Source organism: Calidris pugnax, unplaced genomic scaffold (genome assembly GCF_001431845.1).
Source record: "Calidris pugnax isolate Ruff unplaced genomic scaffold, ASM143184v1 scaffold171, whole genome shotgun sequence".
In the NCBI taxonomy this organism is placed as follows: Eukaryota; Metazoa; Chordata; class Aves; order Charadriiformes; family Scolopacidae; genus Calidris; species Calidris pugnax.
Genome location: NW_015091064.1, coordinates 12,792,128 through 12,817,190, shown reverse-complemented (window position 1 = coordinate 12,817,190; position 25,063 = coordinate 12,792,128). Strand labels below are relative to the sequence as shown.

The 25,063-nt window shown below is 43.2% G+C and overlaps 1 protein-coding gene across 1 annotated transcript in view; it reads right to left on the bottom strand.

The window, feature by feature from the left end:
- Positions 1–598: 598 nt before the first annotated feature.
- The window catches only part of FKBP1B (FK506 binding protein 1B), a 78,313-nt gene continuing 53,848 nt past the window's right edge, over positions 599–25,063 (bottom strand). Inside the window, 3 exon segments of the mRNA XM_014956734.1 lie at positions 599–1,151; positions 3,257–3,426; positions 5,701–5,813. Coding sequence (XP_014812220.1) covers positions 3,298–3,426; positions 5,701–5,813 — 242 coding nt within the window. The 3' untranslated portion in view covers positions 599–1,151; positions 3,257–3,297.

Genomic DNA, 25,063 nt, shown 5'->3' with positions numbered 1-25,063 from the left:
CTCTGTCTCCAGGGCAGGAACCAGCATTCCCTGAATTCGGAGAACCATCAGCTGGGATAAATACTACTCAGTCTGGAGCACCAGGGCCCCAGTGCACAAAGGAGGCATGACCAGTATCAGAAAATGCAGCCCGAAAAACCCCCGCTGTGTTGTCCAGAGGCCACACCATCCCAGGGTCCAGACTGGTTTCGTGAGGTGGGTGCACACAATTCTCCTCTCCTTCAGCCTGTCTCAGCTCCAGTAGAAAAGGTTACGCTACTTTTACTGCTGTAAACGCATAGAATCGGAGCAGCGCTGCACGGCTTGGAGAAGCATCACTTCCCATCTCTGCAGCAGCCAAATTCTGGCCGGAGTTGAGTGGTCACCAGCAGGGAGGGGAGAGGGAGAGGCAGGAAATCTCTCTGTCCCAGCACAGTGCTGGTCCCTCTGGTCCCCCAGAGATCTGTAACACGAGCAGCACGTGGAATTATGTGTATTTCACAGAAGAAGAGAAATAACTCGCAAAAAAAATGGGTTGGTGATCGTTTGAAGAACATCTTACGCACCATAAAGAATTCCAGTGGCCAGAGGAAAGCAGAAAAACAGGGGACAGAAGCTGTAAAGTATCAAGATTTTATTGTTTTTATATATATATACTTTTAATTCTTAAATGAGACAGTATTTTTTAAAACAGCAGCAAGCAGAACGTACAAGTTGAGGAAAGTGGCAGCGCAGGTAACTGTTTGGCTAATGCCCTTCATGTACAAGGCGTACATTGGAGTTTTGTTTTTGTTTTTTTTTGAGCACCGTTTGTGGTTGGTTTTTTTTTTTTCTTTCTTGGTTTAAGTGTACAGTAAGGCAGTGGTTTTTCAATAAGGAATATATATATATTTATATCTATATATATTTTCAATCATCACTGTGAATTCTTCTCACATGCAAATTAAATAAAATGTACAACTTGAAAATGTTACAACGGTAGGTAATTTCCCCCAAAAAGCAAAGCTTCTAATAAAAGGCAAAATACGGACACCACGAAGTTAAAAAAGAGAAGGAAGAGAAGGCGTAAGAAACCGAGGGGCCGGCGCTATCGACAGGAGAGCGTGAGCGGGGAAGGGTGGGATTCCAGTGGGGGTTCCTCCCGCTGCTGGCCAGGGGAGGGAGGATGGATGGTTATTAACAGATGTCTCCAGCCAACTCCCCGGAGAGGATTTCACTCTAACCTGAGGAGCTCCACATCAAAGAGGAGAGTAGCGTTGGGGGGGATGACCCCAGGGTGGCCTGTGGCTCCATAGGCCATCTCAGGTGTGCAGGTCAACTTCGCTCTTTGTCCTAAGCTCATCTGGGGTTTGGATGTTGCAGAAAGGAAAAGGAAGACAAAAAACCCAAACAGTATTAGGAGGAAACCAAAGAACTGTTGAATTCTTTTCAGGTCCCATAAAATAAGCCAAAGCTAGAGCTTTGATCACTTTAGGCAGAAGAAAAATGTGAATATGAACTTTCCCAGATTCTGGGAGTATTTATACCATGAGGCTTAAAGATCTTCTAGTTCCAACCCCCTGCCCTGGGCAGGGACACCTCCCACCAGACCAGGTTGCTCAAAGCCCCATCCAGCCTGACCTTGAACACTTCCAGGGATGGGGCAGCCACAGCTTCTCTGGGCAACCTGTTCCAGTGTCTCACCACCCTCATCATGAAAAATTTCTTCCTGAGATCTAATCTAAATCTCCCCTCTTCCAGTTTGAAACCATTACCCCTGGTCCTATCTATATGCCCTTGTAAAAACTCCCTCTCCAGCCTTCCTGTAGCCCCTTCAGATACTGGAAGGCTGCTCTAAGGTCTCCCTGGAGCCTTCTCTTCTCCAGGCTGAAGAACCCCAGCTCTCCCAGCCTGCCTTCCTGCTCCCCACAGGGGTTTGTGTGGGGCAGGGTGGCTGCTGCTCTGATGGGTCCCCACAAGCCAGAGAGCTGGTACCACAGGGACAGGTTTTAGGCACGGGCCAACCTTGACCTGTCAGAAGTGGAGCAGAGAAACGCAACTGCTGCTGGCACCTGGCAGTCATCAAACCAAAGTCTGAGAAATCTGGGTACTAGACACAGCAAACTGGCTTCTTCCAAGTGCTTCGTGCCAACCACACGCCCCAGATCCCTCCAAAGCCTGGGTGGAAGGAGGCAGCCACAAGCTCGCCTTCAGGCAGCAATCCACTAGGAGGAGCAGGAGGGCAGCGAGCTGCCACGCTGATGACTGCAACGGCTTTTGGGCACTTACTAATTAAGGGACAGGAGTCGGAGCGAGAGCAGTCAAGGAAGGGATAAACTGATTCACCCAGCCCTTGTTGTCACTGCTTTATCTGCACTGGCTTCTGGTTTCCACAGCACATTGGTGTCCTGAGCCTTAAGCCACATTGCAAAGCAAGCAATAAATAGTGCAACTCAAATCCTTGAGAGGAAGGTGGGTATTTTTCAGAGAGTCTAGGGTTCCTCAAATGGACTTCTTTGGCTGGAGAGAAGGGAATGCTTGTATCGCTTTCTCCATAGCAGTGGAAACTATTTTCTCTTCCATCCCTCTCTGGAAAAGCATGGTTGCATTGTTCCTCAGTGGATTGTTTCTCAATCCCCTGAGATTGAGAAGAGAAGCTGTGGATGCCCCATCCCTGGAGGGGTTCAAGGCCAGGCTGGATGGGGCTTTGAGCAACCTGGTCTGGTGGAAGGTGTCCCTGCCCATAGGGGGGGCTTGGAACTGGGTGATCTTTAAGGTCCCTTCTGACCTAAACTGTTCTATGATTCTATGATTTTGCATTCTTCCCTTCTCTCTAATTAAGCATAGAAGTTGTTCCTGTCACAGTTGTTCCTATAAAACATCTGAAAAGTTTCCTCCAACACTGAGCTCTAGGACCCCGTAGCAGGGTGTCACCAGGAGTTTGCACCCTGATCTCGTTCACTCTTGCACCTGAGCCACCCGGTCGCACATGACAGGTCCTCACAGCTCTGTGACAAAGTGTGACAAAAAGCAAGGGTTGTTGATGAATTGCCGTGTGTGGCTCTCTTGGGATTTTACTCTGCTGGCACTCAGACTGTAATTAATGGAGGGCAGTTTGGTTTCTCTCAGCATCAGGTCGGTCAGTGAACATTAAAGTTTGTAGCTGGGAGCCTGAAGTCATAAACATGTAACCGTGCAGTTTGGTTCCTCATTCAGTAAGGGTCAAAATCTGTAGCCCGGTCATGGATGTCACCAAAACCATTCCTCCCGCTGCTGGCCAGGGGAGGGAGGATGGATGGTTATTAACAGATGTCTCCAGCCAACTCCCCGGAGAGGATTTCACTCTAACCTGAGGAGCTCCACATCAAAGAGGAGAGTAGCGTTGGGGGGGATGACCCCAGGGTGGCCTGTGGCTCCATAGGCCATCTCAGGTGTGCAGGTCAACTTCGCTCTTTGTCCTAAGCTCATCTGGGGTTTGGATGTTGCAGAAAGGAAAAGGAAGACAAAAAACCCAAACAGTATTAGGAGGAAACCAAAGAACTGTTGAATTCTTTTCAGGTCCCATAAAATAAGCCAAAGCTAGAGCTTTGATCACTTTAGGTAGAAGAAAAATGTGAATATGAACTTTCCCAGATTCTGGGAGTATTTATACCATGAGGCTTAAAGATCTTCTAGTTCCAACCCCCTGCCCTGGGCAGGGACACCTCCCACCAGACCAGGTTGCTCAAAGCCCCATCCAGCCTGACCTTGAACACTTCCAGGGATGGGGCAGCCACAGCTTCTCTGGGCAACCTGTTCCAGTGTCTCACCACCCTCATCATGAAAAATTTCTTCCTGAGATCTAATCTAAATCTCCCCTCTTCCAGTTTGAAACCATTACCCCTGGTCCTATCTATATGCCCTTGTAAAAACTCCCTCTCCAGCCTTCCTGTAGCCCCTTCAGATACTGGAAGGCTGCTCTAAGGTCTCCCTGGAGCCTTCTCTTCTCCAGGCTGAAGAACCCCAGCTCTCCCAGCCTGCCTTCCTGCTCCCCACAGGGGTTTGTGTGGGGCAGGGTGGCTGCTGCTCTGATGGGTCCCCACAAGCCAGAGAGCTGGTACCACAGGGACAGGTTTTAGGCACGGGCCAACCTTGACCTGTCAGAAGTGGAGCAGAGAAACGCAACTGCTGCTGGCACCTGGCAGTCATCAAACCAAAGTCTGAGAAATCTGGGTACTAGACACAGCAAACTGGCTTCTTCCAAGTGCTTCGTGCCAACCACACGCCCCAGATCCCTCCAAAGCCTGGGTGGAAGGAGGCAGCCACAAGCTCGCCTTCAGGCAGCAATCCACTAGGAGGAGCAGGAGGGCAGCGAGCTGCCACGCTGATGACTGCAACGGCTTTTGGGCACTTACTAATTAAGGGACAGGAGTCGGAGCGAGAGCAGTCAAGGAAGGGATAAACTGATTCACCCAGCCCTTGTTGTCACTGCTTTATCTGCACTGGCTTCTGGTTTCCACAGCACATTGGTGTCCTGAGCCTTAAGCCACATTGCAAAGCAAGCAATAAATAGTGCAACTCAAATCCTTGAGAGGAAGGTGGGTATTTTTCAGAGAGTCTAGGGTTCCTCAAATGGACTTCTTTGGCTGGAGAGAAGGGAATGCTTGTATCGCTTTCTCCATAGCAGTGGAAACTATTTTCTCTTCCATCCCTCTCTGGAAAAGCATGGTTGCATTGTTCCTCAGTGGATTGTTTCTCAATCCCCTGAGATTGAGAAGAGAAGCTGTGGATGCCCCATCCCTGGAGGGGTTCAAGGCCAGGCTGGATGGGGCTTTGAGCAACCTGGTCTGGTGGAAGGTGTCCCTGCCCATAGGGGGGGCTTGGAACTGGGTGATCTTTAAGGTCCCTTCTGACCTAAACTGTTCTATGATTCTATGATTTTGCATTCTTCCCTTCTCTCTAATTAAGCATAGAAGTTGTTCCTGTCACAGTTGTTCCTATAAAACATCTGAAAAGTTTCCTCCAACACTGAGCTCTAGGACCCCGTAGCAGGGTGTCACCAGGAGTTTGCACCCTGATCTCGTTCACTCTTGCACCTGAGCCACCCGGTCGCACATGACAGGTCCTCACAGCTCTGTGACAAAGTGTGACAAAAAGCAAGGGTTGTTGATGAATTGCCGTGTGTGGCTCTCTTGGGATTTTACTCTGCTGGCACTCAGACTGTAATTAATGGAGGGCAGTTTGGTTTCTCTCAGCATCAGGTCGGTCAGTGAACATTAAAGTTTGTAGCTGGGAGCCTGAAGTCATAAACATGTAACCGTGCAGTTTGGTTCCTCATTCAGTAAGGGTCAAAATCTGTAGCCCGGTCATGGATGTCACCAAAACCAGCAGCTTGGGCTTTTATGGAGTAGCTGAACAGAGGCCACCCACAGAACGCTGCCACCTGGAATATTTTAGAGGCCACATTGTCTGTTTGTGAACCTGCTCATGGGAAAGGGACGGGGCTTATGTGGCACCCGGGGAGGAGGCTTCACCTCTCTCCTCCCAAATGCACACCACATGGAAAGCCCCGTGAGTCAGGGATGTCCCTGGATGGATGGAGAACTACAGGAAACACCGTGCTCGAGTGGACCACACTTTCAGAAAACCTCTCTGTACCCTACACTGAGACTTCCACTTGGTCTTGTCACCATCACACCAGCCATTGCTGTCCCCACACGCCCTTCAGCTGGCTTGAGGTTCAGCCAGAATCATCTCGCTTACCTGTGTAACACCTTCCTCAAATCCCTTAATGACTTCTTGCCGGCCAATCTTGAACCTGAAAGGCTTGTTTCTGTCTCGGGAGGAATCAAACTTCTTTCCGTTCTGCAGCATCCCTGCCAAAACAAGACACACCGTTTCAACCTGAGCTGCCTCTAAATTTAAAGTGCTGGAGGGGAGGGAAGGAGTGAAAAATTAATGCCTCGCTCACATCAGCTGCTCATTTCCATTTTCACTTTGAAGCCTCATCCAAACCGGATAAGGCAGGAGAGTCAAACGCAGGGGTACCATATTGTTACCTTTGCCTTCTAGTAATTCAGGCTTTAAAATGGAAATCCGTTTTCCTTATTATTCTTAATGCAAGAGGTTATAACCCGTATCGTACCAAACGTTGCACAGACACACACAAGAGCTGTTGCTCACACAGTGGAGCTTCCAAGCAAGCTCCAAGGCAAGGAACAAGCGGGAAGCAGCAGAATAGAGAATCCCATCGCAGGTGCCTGGTGCAGGCCTGTTCCTAAACACACAAAAAAGCTCCCTAAAACAACCCTACAGATGAAGAAACCAAATTTAACATCAATTTGACTGGGTTTACTTCTCGTTAAATACTCTACCATTTATTTTAAGGTATTCTTTTAACAGTGTAACTAAGTACAGGGAATAGCCCTGGTGGAGCCGGTGTCAGTAACCAGAGGGCTGCTCCTATGTGTGGCCCAAAGCTCACCACAGCCCATGGCAGCTTCCACCCACCTCAGGTCTGGGGAGTTTTGAGCCAAATTTTCTGCCAGTTCAAGTTCCTTTTGAGTTCTTCCTGCAAATTTATAGCAGAATACCTAGAATTTGGTACCTTGGACCGTTTACCTTCCCTACTCGATTTACTCCGGAGTATGAGAATAAGGTGCATCACACAAACGTGGCCATTCCACACCTCGCATGGAGAACTTCAACATTGAGTACAACTGCACGGCTCTCCTCATACAGAACGGAAAAGACTCTGCATTCAAAAATATGAAAATAGGGAGGACACTTATACAAATACTCTACTACCCTCATTCTTCTATTTCCAATCAGCCACAAGAGACAGTCCCAGCATTCAAAAATATGAAAATAGGGAGGACACACAAATACTCTACTACCCTCATTCTTTCTTTCTATTTTCAGCCACAAGAGACAGTCCCAGGAACACCTTACTCATTCCCTTTGATGGGCACACCACCGTTTCAACCCATATATTATGAACACAAGCCCAGATTCTACAGCAAATGGCTGAACCTTCACGGAGTGCCACAACCCAAACCATTCTATCGTTCTGCGATAAGGTGTTCGCATTCTCTTTTCCAACAGTGGATAATTATGTAGCTTTCAATTTAAAAGCACCTGGTAATTGCTCTTTCAGAATGCTGTACTCCGGCTATTGCAAGGTTGGGCTGATATTTATATATTAGAATAAATCCTTTCTTTTTAATGCTGTAGTACCAGTGTTCTGGGCATGTGCTATGACTCTCCTGTGCAAGATGCTGTACAAAGCCAAGTTCACTAATAAGCAAATATCTGAGAAAGTTTCTGGTTGAAAACAACATTATCGAGCCCAGCTTTGACAGAAAATGCTGAGAAATACTGCCTTTATGATCCATTATGAAAAATACAGTCTTACTAGCTTCTTTTCAGTACAGCAGTTGTATTGCTAGACCAGCTTGATGCACAAGGTTTATTTTTCAGTGAAAACCATCAGTTATTGTCCAAACAACAAAGAATAGGGGCATATTTTGCTTGCTTAAAAAGTCTGTGTTATGAATCAAAGGTAAATATAAAGAGATGTGGCAGAACGAAAAACAAAGACTAAAAGGCTAGGATTCATCTTACCAACCTTTATGCTTCCAAGATGTAGCCAGCTACTTTTGAGCTAATTACTCTGCTTGCCTCTATAATCAAGTCAGAGAAAAAATGCACTTTCAGGGGGGCAATTCATCTAACCAAATCTAGGGATCTACATTAGGACATAATGAATTGCACCCCAGCAGTGCCTATTTCTTTGCAATGAATGCAAAGTCCAAATGACTAGCTCAGACAGAGATGTCTCCAAATTCATTAGTAGTTAAATTAGCCGTGATGGTGTTCTGGATTGGCAGTAATGAGTACACAGCATTTGATCGTTCCAGTGGGGTTCTGTGTCTAGGTATTTTACATCAAGATTAAAACCAAACGCCATATTAAGGCAAATGAGCTGTTGATCAAGTCCAACATTTGTCAAAGTTGGTACTTCAGCGACGCACATGTGTGTATAAGGCCTTAGGAGGAAAATGATGGAATAACCTGCCCATAAGTTAAGTTTCATAACCTTTACCATTAGCTCTTGCAATATTCCTCAAGTTTTTCCAGTGCAATAATGAAGTATTTTATGTACGCTCCGATGCAGGTACATACACATATTATACAATCTGTCGGCTCAGTGATATCCCCAAACCCCTCCACACGGGCTGGGAAGTGGCACCAGCCCCTGCAGAAGGCTTTCTAGGGACAGACAAACAGGGGCTGGTTTGTAATGTAGGGCACTGCATGTGCAGGAGGGCAGGCGGGGAGAAACAGCTCGGGGGGAACTCTCAGGCATATCATATAATCCTTTTTGAAGTATTTGATCTTAAATTTAAATGGCAGTCCTTCCTCATAGCAATTTTATTTTTAAACACATCATAAAACCTTATGATTCTATGAAATGGAAGTAGACTATTACAGAATCCCAATATTTAATAGTTTTAATATTAAAACTTAGTACTGTCATTACATTCTGCATGTTCAAAGCAGTATGCAAACATTAATTATTCTTCACAGCAGCCCAAGGAGGTAGAAGAAGATATTTATTATAAAATAGCCTCAGTCTGGAAGTTCAGATTGAGATGCAAATTTCCACAACGCTTCCATATGTTTTCACTTCATTTTGTAACTAAATCCTATTAAAATATTTAGCTTAAAGGTCTGACGGTTCACTAAATTCCACACATCAAACTGGTGGCAGAACCAGAGTTAACTCTACAGAGATCCTGACAACAGCTACTGGACAATGTTTCCCACTTAAAATCACGTTTCTACCCACCCATGAGGTTGCAGTCGAATATATATCATATAAAAACTGAGTCTCATTTCACTGTCAGAAGCCTATAGAAGAAAACCTTGTAGGAGAAAACAGGCTGCTTCTATGCTTACAGCAATACCTTACTTTCAGCAACAACTAAAATTCATCAGGGGATGAATTCCGAAATGTAACCTCCTCTGCTGTGATCCCACCTCATTGCTTTTGGAGGACAAAGTGGGATTCAAAGAGTCAGATGTGTCCATATTCGCCAATGCTCTGGCAGGAGGGTCAATTTTTATATGACTGCCCTTTAAACACACATCTAGTTTAGAAATGAGTCAGAGTCCCCATGTGCCCTGGAGAAGTTCCGATCCGGATTTAGATCTGAACTTTAGATCTTTTTTATCTCTATTTCTGAAAGTTAGAGTCGACTATCCAGGCTCCTGGGAGCTAAACCAGCATAACGTTTTATTTTCTCTCTTGCTAATGCATCCATTGATTTTCTTTTTGTGAAAAAATTGATTTGGTTAATATTCTTCCCCAAGGACGGATGCCCATCTTCGGTCTGCGAGCACCTTTATTTATCTGGCTAACAACAAGGAGGAAAAAACCCGCCATCTGGAACTGAAAAACGACATTGTTTTGCAAAGTCAGAACAATCAATAAGAGTTTTGACTGAGCAAGGACATCTAGATGCCTACACGCTTACTTGGGATAATAACCTTACATCTGATTCTGAAAGGTAACAATCATTGCATTAAAATAACGAATGGTACAACCGAATATTGTTCGGATTTGAAAACACACTGATCTACAAGGTGTCCTAATTAATAACCAGGTTTTAAAAGTCAGGTGGCTGTAGAAAAGGAGATGTTTCAGAGCGTGGGTCCTGCTGAATCGCTGAAGTTCAGCTCATTGAAGCTGAAGATCAAAGAGCAGAGAAGTCGTTTTGTTCACGAACGTGAGTAGGGACCCATCTAAACTGCCAAAACTTACAACGCCGTTTGGGCTAAACCAGCAGTGAAAACAAACCTTCAGTCTCGGTTTAACACAAGCTATTATTTCTTATTAAAACAGAGGTGTGTCTGCACTACTCTTTTAACCTGAACTAACGAACGGAGGTCAGTCAGCCTCGGCAGAGATCACGTCATTGAAGTCTGTTTCCTAAGGGCAGAGGGCTAATGACACTGCCTGTACTTGCCTAATAACTTCTGCATCTTTCAGCCAGTTTCAACCAAGTTTGACAGAAAGGTAGGGTTCATGCTGACATAAAGATCCCAGGCACATAACGAAAAGAACTTGGTGTAGGAAGGAGATCCTGTAAATGTTTCTACCAAGAGAAAGGCTCAATCTTTATTTGCTATCACAGAATAACTGAGGAGAGGTCGGGCGGGGAAAGACTTGAGGAGAATTCAGGAAGGGAAAGACATGAAAAGTGCAGCTGGGCACAGCCTGATTTTCTTTTTACCAGAGGGTTCCTTCATCTGAGAATGATTTCATCTGGGAATTCAACCAACCACCTAACACAAACCCACAGCTATTCGGACACCTCTCTCACACCTATGGTCTCAACAATACCATGCCCCAAACCACACCCAAACCATTATCTATACAGAAGATCGATGAAGAAAGAGAACCCTGAAGGCCCTCCATAGGTAGTCTGTCAAGTTTAGGTGCCTGAATCTAGAAAATGTATGTATAAAATGCCACTGCTAATGTTAGCCACCTCGAAGGTAGAAACTGCATCTCAACCTGTCATCTAGGCTGCTTCTACAGTTCATGGGGAAAGTGTCTCCAAGAATCATTCATCCCACCTAGATTTAGATGTCAGGACTGCAATAACCTCCTGGAACTGTTCACCATTCTCAGTCAACAACTCACAAAAGTTAAGAAGGTAACAACATAAATCTGAAATGCTAGACCACCAGCTTCCTATAGGGCCCTAGTGAGGAGGTATTAGCTCATCCATCTGTACCTAAACCAAGTAGACCAAATTGCATCCCAGGCTTCACTGGCTCCAGTGTTCACTGAATTATTTGTCTTTCCAGCATTGACACATTCTGGGAATCAGAAAACTGAGATCCTAATCCTGGACAAATCCCTTGATTTCACTAGTTGCTCTCCTTTTATCCTGTTCAATGGGATTCACTTACCTCACAAGTATTAAGGGGATAAGTTGAATAGCTGACTTTCAAAAAAACCAGCAACGTTCATCTGCAAAGCATTCCATTACCTTATTTTTCAAATTGTAGTTACCTACAGAACACAAGGGCAATACATTTGCTTGAAGACAGCTACTTTTAATAACATACGTTGGCAGCAGAAAGAGGGGCAGATACTCAGAAGGCGTTTCCAGGACACTCTCCTGTTTCATGTTGCGTAGCCCAGAGGTTCCTCAGGACAGGGTACTATATTTTGATGCCCTTTAATGCAACCACCTTTCCAATAATGCCTGGTAATAAATCTGGGCTGTTATAAACTCGTCACTTGCTTTGGTTCCTAGGACTCTGAGAGGCAGCATTTGCTGCAGTTAGTGTTGCTGTGGGTTAAGAATTTTTGATCTCGAGTATTTCTTTTTTTCCTTAAAATATATTGTTTCTTTTATAACCTGTAACTATCACTAATAAACACTTTTAGTCTGAAAAATGTATTATTGGGAATTTTCTAGAAACAGTACAAAAGGCTTTGTGTCAACATCGACACCTTCACAGGGCACAGCAGTACAAAAGGCTTTGTGTCAACATCGACAACTTCACAGGGCACAGAGAAGGAGACAGCAAAGCAGAGGAGTTCAGTGTAACCGTGTAGGAGTGGTAGGAGAAACATCCATAAAATCACAAATCACATCCCAGGTTGGTGTTCACCAGCAGAACTCTACTGATTTCAATGGTGTTATTTGTATTTTACATTAAAATAGATCTGTTCTCTTCAGAACTCACTATTGCAGTAAAGCAGGACAACTCCTCTGCATTCCATGGCATTCACCCATAGCTCGTGGCTGAGTCTCTCCTACCACACCTCAAACACTTGTGGTTTCCCACCAGGAACAAGAACAGTTCCCATATGTCTAAGTGTTAAATGGAGGGATCTGGGCAACACTTTTCTAGGCAAATACAGTAGGTGTCTTGTGTTTCTGCTTCCCAGGAAAATGCCTAGAGGACCTAACATGCCTCAGCTCTCCAGGTGACTCCATCAGAATCCAGATCTGCATAAGCCAGATACCTCACACCTCTCACATCTTCATTTGCCATTTCATTATTACCTCAAAACGCAGTGCACTGCTTTACACTTTTTCATCACAACAGTTTCCAGTAATCTGTAGTCATACCTGGCCATGCACCTCTTTCTAAAAACCTATGCACTAAGTAGCTCGTGCCTCTGATTCCCTCATTTGCCTTTCAAAGCAAACTCTTTTTCCGGAAAAAAAAGTCATCTCATCAATTTTACTGATGAAAATTGTTTCCATCAAAAATGAGGGCTGTTGTAATGGAAATCATGGAAGAGTGTTGAATGTGAGCTGGAGGATGCTTTCATTTCCTACACTAGGTTTGAATAGTGGGCCATCTTACCAGGTCCTGGACGAGGATGGTGGCAACTGAACTGAGAAGGGGAGGATGGCTCTTCAAGGAAAAGGTTCAACAATGGAGGTTTAGTACCACTGTAAACACAAACCCATTTTTTCCCTGCTAATGTTTCCTCTGCTTAATATAAACAAAGCTGTATGAGGGAAAAAGGATTTGCTGGCTTAGACTGTATTTTTCTGAGAGTTTACAGCCACTTAAGAAAAAAGGAGACAGCAAAGCAGAGGAGTTCAGTGTAACCGTGTAGGAGTGGTAGGAGAAACATCCATAAAATCACAAATCACATCCCAGGTTGGTGTTCACCAGCAGAACTCTACTGATTTCAATGGTGTTATTTGTATTTTACATTAAAATAGATCTGTTCTCTTCAGAACTCACTATTGCAGTAAAGCAGGACAACTCCTCTGCATTCCATGGCATTCACCCATAGCTCGTGGCTGAGTCTCTCCTACCACACCTCAAACACTTGTGGTTTCCCACCAGGAACAAGAACAGTTCCCATATGTCTAAGTGTTAAATGGAGGGATCTGGGCAACACTTTTCTAGGCAAATACAGTAGGTGTCTTGTGTTTCTGCTTCCCAGGAAAATGCCTAGAGGACCTAACATGCCTCAGCTCTCCAGGTGACTCCATCAGAATCCAGATCTGCATAAGCCAGATACCTCACACCTCTCACATCTTCATTTGCCATTTCATTATTACCTCAAAACGCAGTGCACTGCTTTACACTTTTTCATCACAACAGTTTCCAGTAATCTGTAGTCATACCTGGCCATGCACCTCTTTCTAAAAACCTATGCACTAAGTAGCTCGTGCCTCTGATTCCCTCATTTGCCTTTCAAAGCAAACTCTTTTTCCGGAAAAAAAAGTCATCTCATCAATTTTACTGATGAAAATTGTTTCCATCAAAAATGAGGGCTGTTGTAATGGAAATCATGGAAGAGTGTTGAATGTGAGCTGGAGGATGCTTTCATTTCCTACACTAGGTTTGAATAGTGGGCCATCTTACCAGGTCCTGGACGAGGATGGTGGCAACTGAACTGAGAAGGGGAGGATGGCTCTTCAAGGAAAAGGTTCAACAATGGAGGTTTAGTACCACTGTAAACACAAACCCATTTTTTCCCTGCTAATGTTTCCTCTGCTTAATATAAACAAAGCTGTATGAGGGAAAAAGGATTTGCTGGCTTAGACTGTATTTTTCTGAGAGTTTACAGCCACTTAAGAAAAAATGATTAATCTTTTTAAGGGAATTTTCAGTCTAGAGGGATAATAGCTGAAGAGATGGGGCGGTGCATCTCTGCAGCATATCAGCTCTTTACCACAATTTTTTTGTTGTTGTTGTTTAAAATGGAAGAGCAATGATTTGAGTGGGCCATTTGTTGCCATGACAAACAATCCCAGACTCAAGTATAGAAAGGGGAAATGGATAGCGGTGGCGGTCACTTCTTAGTTCCTGCTACCGCAACGCACTTCAGTAAGGGTTGATCTTTTCAACACAGGCAGCCTCGCTGCTTCATTTTCTTCATGTATTATATACTCATATATCTTTAATGTGGAGTAAGAGCAACACGATCAATTATTTATTCCACAGCTGACAGCACGCAATGAAGACACAACAGACAACTGCTCAATAATGCATTACCACGTACGATATATCAGCGTTGCGTACAACTACAAGACAATATGAAAGAGCCTTGCACTTAGCTTGACTTCACAGCCAGGCAAATGACATGCAATTGTCTACTTCACTCCACTGAAAGGCATTATTATGTCCTAACGGGTTTAAGGATTTGCATCTTTTTAAAAAGAGAAGCAAAAAGCAGATTTACCTTCAAGGCAGATAGGAGGCTCAATAAGCATATTCTACATGAACTGTAAGGAGACCAAAACAATTCCTCTGCTATCCTGTTCCCTTAAAACAGTCATTTTATTTCAAGGTTTGATGCTGTTACTGTTACAGAGTTCAGCTGTAAAATATACATGCTCTGCGGCATAAGGCAAATTTCATTTGAATAAGCACGGCAGAATCAGGTCAATCTGGGCATGCTAATGAGTAGGACAATGGATGTCTAAGGCAACACTGTACAGAGAACATATTACTACAGAAATGCTTTGCACCTCTGGCATCTCAACCCCTAAATATCATGTCCTGTACCAGAGGTTCTGGAGAGAGAGGGAATGTCCCTGACCAGGGTAGGTCCTTCTGGCCCTCTGGCCGAGAAACATCAAGGAAAAGAGCAAAATTCAAGAGCACGGCTGCAATACAACATAGACTTTTTGCAAGATTTCCCACCCAAACACACACAGCAGAGCTTGGCCAAAGAATTCTGGCCATCTAGTGCACCAAGATAATAGGACAATATAATTAAGCTCTTTTTTTTTCATTCTCAGTCTTATCCTATGCCACAACACACATACTTATTTCCTTCCTCCCCATTTTTGTTTCAGGGTTGCCTATGCACTGGTGGCATGGCTTTGGTATTTTAGCCTGTAGAACATAGATGAATGTGCAAATGACCCTCCACTGGGAAGTTCCCCACTTCAGTTGGGGCTAAAACCTCACTGAAATAGGTGAACATGAAAACTGTCTGTCTTGGAGTGTACAGCACAAGAAGGGCCCAAAGTAGGTCACCAAAGCTTCTCAATACACATCTGTGACCATGGAAAAACACCACAGAAAGCAGAAAAGGATTTTCAGACATTTCCTGGGAAAGCCCTCAGCATGGCGTTGAGATCATGAGAGAAGGGTTTGAGGAGAAAAGAACCAGCTTCTCTACTAGGTAATTCCTCCTCTGCTCAGGAAAGAGGGATGTTGAATGATCTGCCAGAAGAAACACCTTCCCACCCCAATGTAACAGGTACTGCCTCAGCAGTTAGGTGTGCTTTAGTGACGAGCTGTTCCCAGATTGAGCATCCTTTGATTTTCAACTGTCTAGACTTCCAGTATCTGTCTCCATTTACTTCTGGATAAAATCTGTGCTGAAATCTTAATTTATCAGTGAAACACTTCTGATTCCCTTGGCTCAAACTAGCAACAGCCTACCAACAAATCTACCCATCTCTAGTAGGGCGTTGGATTAAGAGGCTATGCATACCCACAGACAATACATTTCAGCATGGAAAAGTATATTCTTAAAAAGTGTTACCGAGATGTTAAAACAGTATGTTGGCCTTTGGGACATTTGGAGCTGAAAAATAACATTTCTCCCCACATCCCTTGTGAATGAATGTTCTTTCTCTTGCATAGGTACCTATTTACCTGGTTCTTTATCACATCCAACTTTCTTAACGCATAGCTTGGCTCTACCTCCAGAGGCATAGCCATATACAAAGAGGAATGTTTTACTGAAACTCCTCTTCACAAACACAGCGATCATCTAACACCGTGCAAAGGGCTTAGCAACTACTCTGTTCTTAAATAAGAAGGGAGAAAAAGAAAAACATTCTTGGAAAAAGAGATAAACACAGACAAGATGCAACCAGAGAAGAAAACACGGTTTATAAAACTGGGTGTTGGCTGAGCCATGTAAGAAGACAGAGTCAATATGCCAAGATTACATATACTCTAAATAAGGCAGAGGCAGACACCGCAATTTCATCATGATCTCATATGTACATAAAACATACATAATGCAGAAGTCAAACGCTTTTTATCCGGGGTATCCAATTTTTTGATCCAGACTGGTCAGACATTCCTGTAATATGTCTTATTTTAGAGCTGTGGTGTAACCTTCCTGGCTGGCATTATGCAATATCCCCTCCCTTCACAAGCCTCCAGAGAATTCCTGAGGAATCGTCTCCTCTCGCCTGTGATTCCACGTGGGAAAACCAGACATGACTTCACTGGCACCTATTTGGGGCCACCGTGGGGCCTCGCTTCAGTGTAACACACAGTTTCCAGGGTAATCAGGTGAAAGACATTGCTGGGTCACTCAAGGAACGAGTCCCTTGCTCAAGAGTGGAGGAGGACCATTGACATGGACAGACCACAGACCTGCAGGTAGCTAAGGAGAGTTGAGATTAATTCCACCCAAAATGACTTGATCACAGTCAAGATTAGTGCAAAAATGCAGTTTAAAACCGAGTTGGTTTTGATGTGTCTACCAAAGGCCCTCCTGTGGATTATGGTGCCTAAGGTCCGTTAGACTTTGTGACCACAGAAGTCATGCACTGTACAGTAAGCCATACAGTAAACATGCTGTAGGGATAACAGAAGATAAAAGCCACTTCTAGTCTTTCAGAATGAACTCTGAGAAGGGTTTATTGACAAGTTATGTATTGGGTAACCCTCATTATGTTGTCAGAAGCTTGGCCTACCGTTAAGATCAGATAAACCCAGCATTTTCCTAAGCAGTCTTTACCATTTGCTGCAATACTTCGCTGGAAGAATGTCTTATTTGGATACCATTACTTTTCTAAGCTGTCTTTTTAAAAGATATATGAGATACACTCATCAAAGGAACACATCTTTCTAAAGATGTGTTTTTGTTCTTCCCACCTATGAAGAATACATCTGCTTTCACAAAAAAAAAGAGTATTTTTGCACTATTGTTTTCAATGTAAAAGTGTTTTACATCCTCCAAGGCAGACCCTAATAGTGTCGTAAATATCACTCTGCCTGTAAAATCTGAGAGTATGTTCTGAAATAATATTAGCTTTGAAATTCTTCTTTTGCCACATTTGTTTCCTATTTTTGTTCATTGTTCCTGGTGTTGCAGATTCTCATTGGTGTAAACTGGCACAGTTCCCCTGACAGTAATGCAAGTACAAAAATATATGTAGCAGTTTAAGACCTGGATCACAGGAATTTAAAACTAAGTTAAATGATGCACTCGGGACTATTCTCCAGAGCAAGAATATGGAATAGCGTAGATTTGTGATCAGAGCAAAAAGCTGGATGTCAAAAAGAATAGGTCATCACCAGAGAGCTGTGTTAGTATAACTCACCTTCATTTTATCCCCTGTGAAACAATGACTGTAGTTCCACCAAGGTCAGAAAGAGAGTCTCCAGCACACCCACCAATAATATTATTCATTAATATACTTTGCCTTAGGTATCTTGATTCAGTAATCATTAATATACTTTGCCTTAGGTATCTTGAAAGGCTTCATTCAGTAAGCCCTTAAAGTATCTTCAGAGCCACAGTGGAAAGCAGCTATTAACAGTGCAGTTTGTTATTATAAATAGGCCTTTTCCATCTCTAAGTTTTGATCTCAGTGATCTTATAAATGAACTATGGAAAAAGTGGCAGCTGTTATCTTGACAGATGGGTCTCAGGCATTGCTCTGTTGGACGTTAGACAGTCGTCTCTCTGGAGAACAATAGGAATTTCCAAGTGCCTGTATCTATTTTCATCTACTTAACAAGCCACTCATGTCTTGGACTAGTGAAGGGAAGAAGCAAGGAGAATGCAAAGTAAATGGTTTAGGGGAAACATCTCAGAGAAAGGGGTGAGAATCAGATGAGTATCATCTAGTAGTGACTTCTTCCTGGAGTTTTATTAAAGTGACAGACACAAGAAGAATCAGAAGTTTGTTATAGAGGCAGTGGGGACAAACAGGCATTTCCAGAAGGTGAGATACAGAAGGCCTGTCCACTGAGTGAGGTGCAGCCTATGGTCAGCTGGCAGGACACGGTAAGTACAAGGATGCACCTCTGTTCTCAGCTCTTCCTAGAATTTAGCATCATCACCCATTTGGGACGCAGAGCTTCGAATCCAATTTTAAGGACAGACACAAGCCTGAGAACAGTTCATCCTTGGTAGAGAGGGTGCTATTGCCCACCTTTTCTATCAGAAACACTTCCAAAAGCACTACAAGTTCACCTCCACCTCAAGTCTGAATTTAAATCCATGTCCTTCACCTTTTCTGATGGTGTTTCTCAACATCGACAACCAACCACTCAATGGCATCACCCTCTGTGGTCCCACTTGAACCTGTACAGTAGCTGGAAATGGGGAATGATGAAGTTAAGAGAAAACTAAGCAAGTAGTAATTAGGGAGATCAGTGGGATGGACAGAGACCTGGATCCCAATCCTTGCTCCCAGGGCTTGTTGGATCAGCTGTGCCTGATGTTGTGTTTGTTTAGACAAAGTTCTCATTGACTTCAGGAGGAGTCTCAGGATGGACTGCACAAACCATAATGTTTTTCCAAAAGCAAAAACATTTTCACACTCAGAACTGCTGCAAACAAAAGACATTGTAAATTTAGCCAGTTCAGTTACTACAAATAGAAATAGTAGTCAGTCCATAGACAAAAACAACAAAGACAAACATTGCCAAAAATACCTCAATAGCACAACAGAGTGGAAAACAACCCAAGTTGAGAGCGGACCAAACAAATGCAGTATTGCACCAGCAATGAAAAGCTGGAAGATTTCAGACTCTGCAGCAAAATATGTAATATTATCATCTGTAAAAGCAAAGACAGAGATGGTGAATACCTTGTGTAACTCACAGGAACTGCTGGAGACCAGACAGCTCTCTATCACAGCTTGTACGATCTTTTATCATCCCAGTAAGTGTAACTGAAGAAGTAGCAACCTATATGAGTAATTTACTATATGAAGTCAGTAAAAATCTGTTTCTAACAATCAAATGGCCAAAATAAACACATCATGACCACACTAACAAAGAAGGGTTTTATGCAGAAAAATAACAGATTGTTCTGTTCAATTTTATCCAAAATTCTAAAGAAAATACAATTCAGGGTTGAATGGAATGAAAGAATGAAGCATTCTGCTTCAGAAAACGAAAAAAAAAAAATTGCCTTATGTCCATCTGAAATGTTTCATTCTACTGAGAATACATTGCTTTGTTTTCAGATATTAACATGAATTATTTAAACTCAGCTTTGGTGAGGTCTAGGGAGTTCTTGAACACCACCACCTTTCCAATTATATAACACCAAGTATTGTTTAGCTCCATCCACACTAAAAGACACCAGAGCTATTATGGATAAAACATAAAAGGAAAAGAGAGAAGTTAAAATTCATAAGCAGCCTGCTGAAGGGGAGGCATATCAGATAAAATTCAAGTATCCAGACAGCCAAACCAGACAAAAGAAAGGCAAAAGTGAACTAAAATTTGGATCAAAGAAGCTGAGATTTATGCAAGAGGGATACAGTTATCTGGTCTAAAATAATCATTCACTCAGACACTCAGAGCTATTCTACAGCCCTATTAAAAATAACTGAACAGACCTTCCCAGGCCAGGTAACAGGGCTTACTCTGTAATCCATAATATGTAATGTTATGGAACATGTAAAAGCTCCAGTAATTTAGGCTGCTGCTTCCTTTTTCCCATTTTTCACAGCAAAGAAAAAGGTTTGTGGGAGTTAATTTATCTCAGTTTTTGTGTACCATTTTAATGCTTAAACACGTATCTGCAGATTTACTGCCCGCCTGCATAGGGACTTCCAGTGATCTCGCTCACAAGGGCAGCGATCACCCAGGCTACTGAGACTTTGGCTATCATTCATCAGAACTGTAAGTATTCTGGCTGTTCATGTTATCAAACAGTTGCCAGGAAAAAAAAAAAGCAAATAAAGTGGAAAATTACATAAACCCAATGAACTTAAGTAATCTAAGTTTCAAATAATTAAAAAAACATTGCCGATTTGACTCAAAACTGACAAGGGTACAAATCTCTCTCCTGGGAAAACAAATTTATTTGTGGCTTTTTCAAGAAAATGCATGCGGAGAATTAAATTTTCTTGGTAGATCTAATCTGTGTTCTCTAACACAACTGAATATCTACGAGTTTCTGCCTGCTCACGTGTCCAAAGAGCGGTAAGGACACCGCCAGGCACGCTTAAGCCATAACTCTATTTCAACAGGAACAAACCACACGAAAGCATGTTCTGCATCTCATTTCACATCTGACATTCTCTGCACAGTCTGTGGGCTCAGGCAGTATCCTAGAGACACAGAGCACCATATACTGCATTCCTATTTTGCCTATTGCAAGCATCCACCTTGCACAATAAATATCACTGAGTAGTCAATGCACCTTTTTCACCCAATCCACTTCACATTTTTGGCATCACATTATTGCTTTCAACCTAATGATCTGCCTGAAAGACAAGACACTTTGATTCATGAGAATCCCCTCGTCATCAGTACTTGGTCTTTGCTTCCACATAATTTGGATAAAGACTTCTGTACGTCCATGACCTTGGCTAATGCTCTGAATAAACCTGTGCTTTAGAGCTTATGATGTGCTCCTAAATGATGGCTTTCAAATATTTCAAGTCTTTCTTTGATACCGGAGTCTCTGCTGAGATCATTCATTGGCTGTATTTTCTTGTTGGTAAGCTGGAAGGCTTAGCTGAGCTTTGGTTTTTGACTTGTTTTGCATCAGTGGTTCCCCTCTCTTGTACACGTCATGGCATGATGGTCTTCAAGCAGCACCCTCATCTGTGGGTTTTCCTGACCACCAGCTTTGCAGTGATACCACACAGGCTGTCTCTCTGCTGCCTTCTTCCATTGCACCTTGGATGTTGGGACCACTCCATTTCTGCTATGAGGGAGTTTTTCAGCTCTGAAAATGCTCAGTGGAGAACGTCACACCAAGCACGTTGTGGCACATAATCATGACTTCTGCTTCATGAGCTCCTTTTGACCTACCACATAGGTCTCATTTTCATGACAGCTAGAGCAATATTCTCTGCAGGCTTGCACTCTGAGCCTCTTCTCTGCCTTCACAGAAGTGTGTTAAGTCACTAATGGACCGATATCTGATCTTATAGATAGAGCACTGCTGCTTGGAGCACATCCTGAACATCAGCCTGAGTACCTGGTGAAGGAGAGCTGTCTGAAGCTCTCAGATTATCTGCTGGATCATAAGTCTAAGGGAGCCACAACAATTCCGGTAGCTGAATTCTTGATCTATGCATATTTCTGTAATTTTGGGGTGCTTTGCCTTTTAAAGTCCAAATATCATCTGCCTTGCTCATGCCCTGTGTGCCCTAGTGTCTACCTTCTAGCAGGAGGATTGTATAGTGGCTTCTGTCCTTAGGGAACTTCACTTTTTCACTTGCTGTTCACGGCCTTCTCAGAGAGACAGTCACATGTTTCAAAGCCCACTATGGTTGCTATTTAGGAGCCAATTCTGCAGGCAAAAACCCCAGCCTATAAATTATTGCACAGCTTGTGAATGAACCAGTGAGCCCTTCTGTGATCTGCCCTTAGTACTAAGGGGGCTTCCGTAACATCAACAGCCTTTTCTGCAAAAATCTGAACACCTGACTCTGGAGATTTTGACACCAGACTTCTAGAAAGCAAATCTCAAATTAACAGTTTGCTAAACCGTTTCAGAAATACGTCTTTCATCAGTGCTTTCCCAAGGGTTTAAAAGAAAGTAGTGTGATTTAGAAAAAAAAAAGTGATTTATAAAGCAGCTGCATTTGGATTGTAAAATTGCATTAAGCAGAGAAGTCGTTTTTGGAGCAAATATAACAGCCTGCTTCTGTTTAGATGCAATATTTTTTTCCTACTTCTGTTACACCAAGTTATGTGGATAACACAGGCACAGTGCATCCTGCAAGGAGCCAGAACTCGAAGAGTGTTTAGTTGCATCTCTTTAAGGGAACTGCTTTATAGGACCATGAAACCTAAATATTGGTGCAATGCAGATTGTCATTTTTAGCTGCTGCAATACCCCGTCTTGTTTTGGTGCCTACTGCCAGATGACATCATCCTGTAGCAACTTTTTCAGTGGAGCAGCCAAAGCTGCTTCTCCCAGGATATTGTTGACTAGAAATCCCACAATACCATATTTTTATTTTTTTTTTAGCCTTCCTGCTGAAAGTAAGACTGGAAGGATGGGAAGAAAGAGGAAATTAATAGACTCGTAGCAGCAAGGAAGATCACAGATGGTCCTGGGAAAGGCAGTGATGCAGATACCGTTGCAGTACAGCCTAAAGGTGGATTGTAGCTACAGCCAATTAACACACAAGCAGTATCAGTTCTTCAGAACTGGTGCATGCATGGATGCACAGAATTCTATTTTCTCACATCAGCTTGAGCTCTGTATCAGGTTGTCTACCTTGTAATAATAATAATTATTCGTAATAAAAATAAATGGGTGGGTGTCAAGAGGATGGGGCCAATCTTTTTTCAGTGGTGCCCAGAGACAGGACAAGAGGAAATGGGCACAAACTTGAACATAAGAAGTTCCACCTAAACATGAGGAGGAACTTCTTTACTTTGAGGGTGACAGAGCCCTGGAACAGGCTGCCCAGGGTGGTGGTGGAGTCTCCTTCTCTGGAGACATTCAAAACCCACCTGGACACGTTCCTGTGCAACCTGCTCTGGGTGGACCTGCTTTGGCAGGGGGGTTGGACTAGGTGATCTCTGGAGGTCTCTTCCAAACTCATGTGGTTCAGTGATTCTGTAATCTAATAATGGCTAGAGATGAAGGCCTAGTAGTGAATAAAAACACCAGAAAGGCCGTGTTTGCTGTGCTGCAAGGGTGATTTCTGCTACAAATGCTTCACAGGCTGAAGCATGACACTAGGCTGTCCCATAACATGGACTGCAGGTCCAGGCTGCACGTCTGAATATATTTGTCTTGGCCTCCACGTCAAGTTTGAATTTTAGAGATGCACTGTGCATGTTCAAATCAAATACCAAACTTCCTCTGGGTGAGCTCCAAGACCTGTGTTGCCTCTTGGTATCGCTTAATGAAGAGGGGAGGCCAATTTAAACTACAGATTTTTGTCATTTTTTTTCAGATGATCTAACGCTTTGCACAGCCATAAAAATGATACGGGTTTTCACACATGACAAGAAGTCGAGCGAGCATTTCTAGCTATGGCACAACGTGTGGTTTTACTCTGAGGCAGCCAGACTTTGTCCCAGTGACCGGGAGAACATGTTATCTGATCTCTAATTTGTTTAACAGTCCATAGAACCTTTTTAGGCTGGTGCCCAGATATGATCTTTCTTTCTGTCTTTGTGGTGACAGTGCTACCAGACTAAGTGCATTGGGCCGTGTCTCAGCTTGGCTGCTTACATCTCAATCATTTAAGCTCTCAGAAGAGGACACAAATCAGCATCACCTGTATTTTTAAGGTTACAAGAGGGTCTAACCCTGGTTCCGATCTCATTCAGAGCAACTTCAATGTCCTGCTCGCTCTGCTAAAGTGTTCAAGAATGCAAAGCAGGAGTGCTACCTTTTTATCTGCTTCAGAAGCCCCCACGGAGATTAGGAAGTGTTGCTCTGATCTCTCCCACCTTGCTATCTGGACACAAAAGCTCTACGTCACCTTGCTATCTGGCCACAAAAGGTCAGATTTTAAGCTGGGGTAAATCCATTGAACCTGGAAAAGGTCAACAGGGCAATGCCAGCTTCTCCCAGCTGAGGAGAAATTCTCACTGAGCCATTCCAGAGATATGAGATTTGGGATACAGTGTTTTTCCCACCACATGCTCTCCTGTAACCATTTTCTGCTCTCCTGCACAGTTTCCCTCACTCCCTAGATACTCTCTTCCATTTCTTGCTGCATTTTTTTTTTCCTCACTCACTGTGTTTAAAGACAATTTGCCTTCCTAGAGGCCAGAAAACTAACATGTTCTAATCCTTGCACCACAAAGATTTTCTAACACGGAATTACTCTGCTGGACCCAGGACTAATAAACCTTGGTGAGATCACAAAAGATACAGCGAGAATATTTACCCACAATTTCTTATTCTTAACAGTAATAAACAGCACACCTGGATCCAAACTTAATTTGTCCTTGCATCAAGAGCCTTATGAGAGGTAGGAAGGAGAAATGATACAGCCTCTCTCAGTGTCCTTGCATATAAACTTTGAAAGGACCAGAATTCAAGACAGGTCTTTGTGGTATAATTTGTGAGAAGAAAAAAAAAAAAGAAGGACCTGCGTACGAGCCATCAAAATAGTTCTGTTTAAACACATTTTACTGCAAAAGCAGAACGTCTGATGCTAGATGGTCATATCAGTCTGGAGCTGCAAGAATAAAGAGGATTTTGTACAAAATTCCCCATAAAAAAACAGTGTGTTGGCTGAGCACAGAATAAAGTGACTATGTTTCATTACCTTAAGGTAATGATAGTGTTTTAATTTTTTTTGTTCACACAAATTCAAAGCAAACTGAGCCAGGTATAGTTTGGCTGGTCTTGCTGTATTGGTGTGACTTTGCTAAAAATAGGCAAATCAAACCAGAGCTCCCTACTCAAGTTTGACCCTATATTAATAGAAATATGCGTGACCCTGAGCCACTCCTACATTAAACAGTCTGAGTCAGGGCAGACTCCCTGACTCATCCAAATTGCTGTTCTCATTTTGGGTAACTTGGAAATAACAGTGGCATGGATGCCGCAGGAGGGGCAGTAAGCGATACTTGTATTAACACCTTCATTTTTGGAAATTTCGGTGTGCCTGCTACAGCAAGGAAGGCAAAAAATAAATAAATCAAACTCTGGCTTGTACACAGAGCCAGCCCTCCTTCCCGGTGAGTGGGGAAAGCGCCAAGGAACAAATTGGATAGTGTGTACATAAGGAAGAAAAAAACCACTCTATCCTGCTGTTTACTTGCACCGGCACATGCTATTAAATGCGTATGCCTTGGGGGAGTGCCAACCTACCCCAGGAAATTACAGCCCATCTTGAAGAGAGTCATCTTTTACTACTGGAAAAAAAAAAAAAAAAAAAAAAAAAAATTAGCGGGGGCAGAAAGGGGCAAAAAG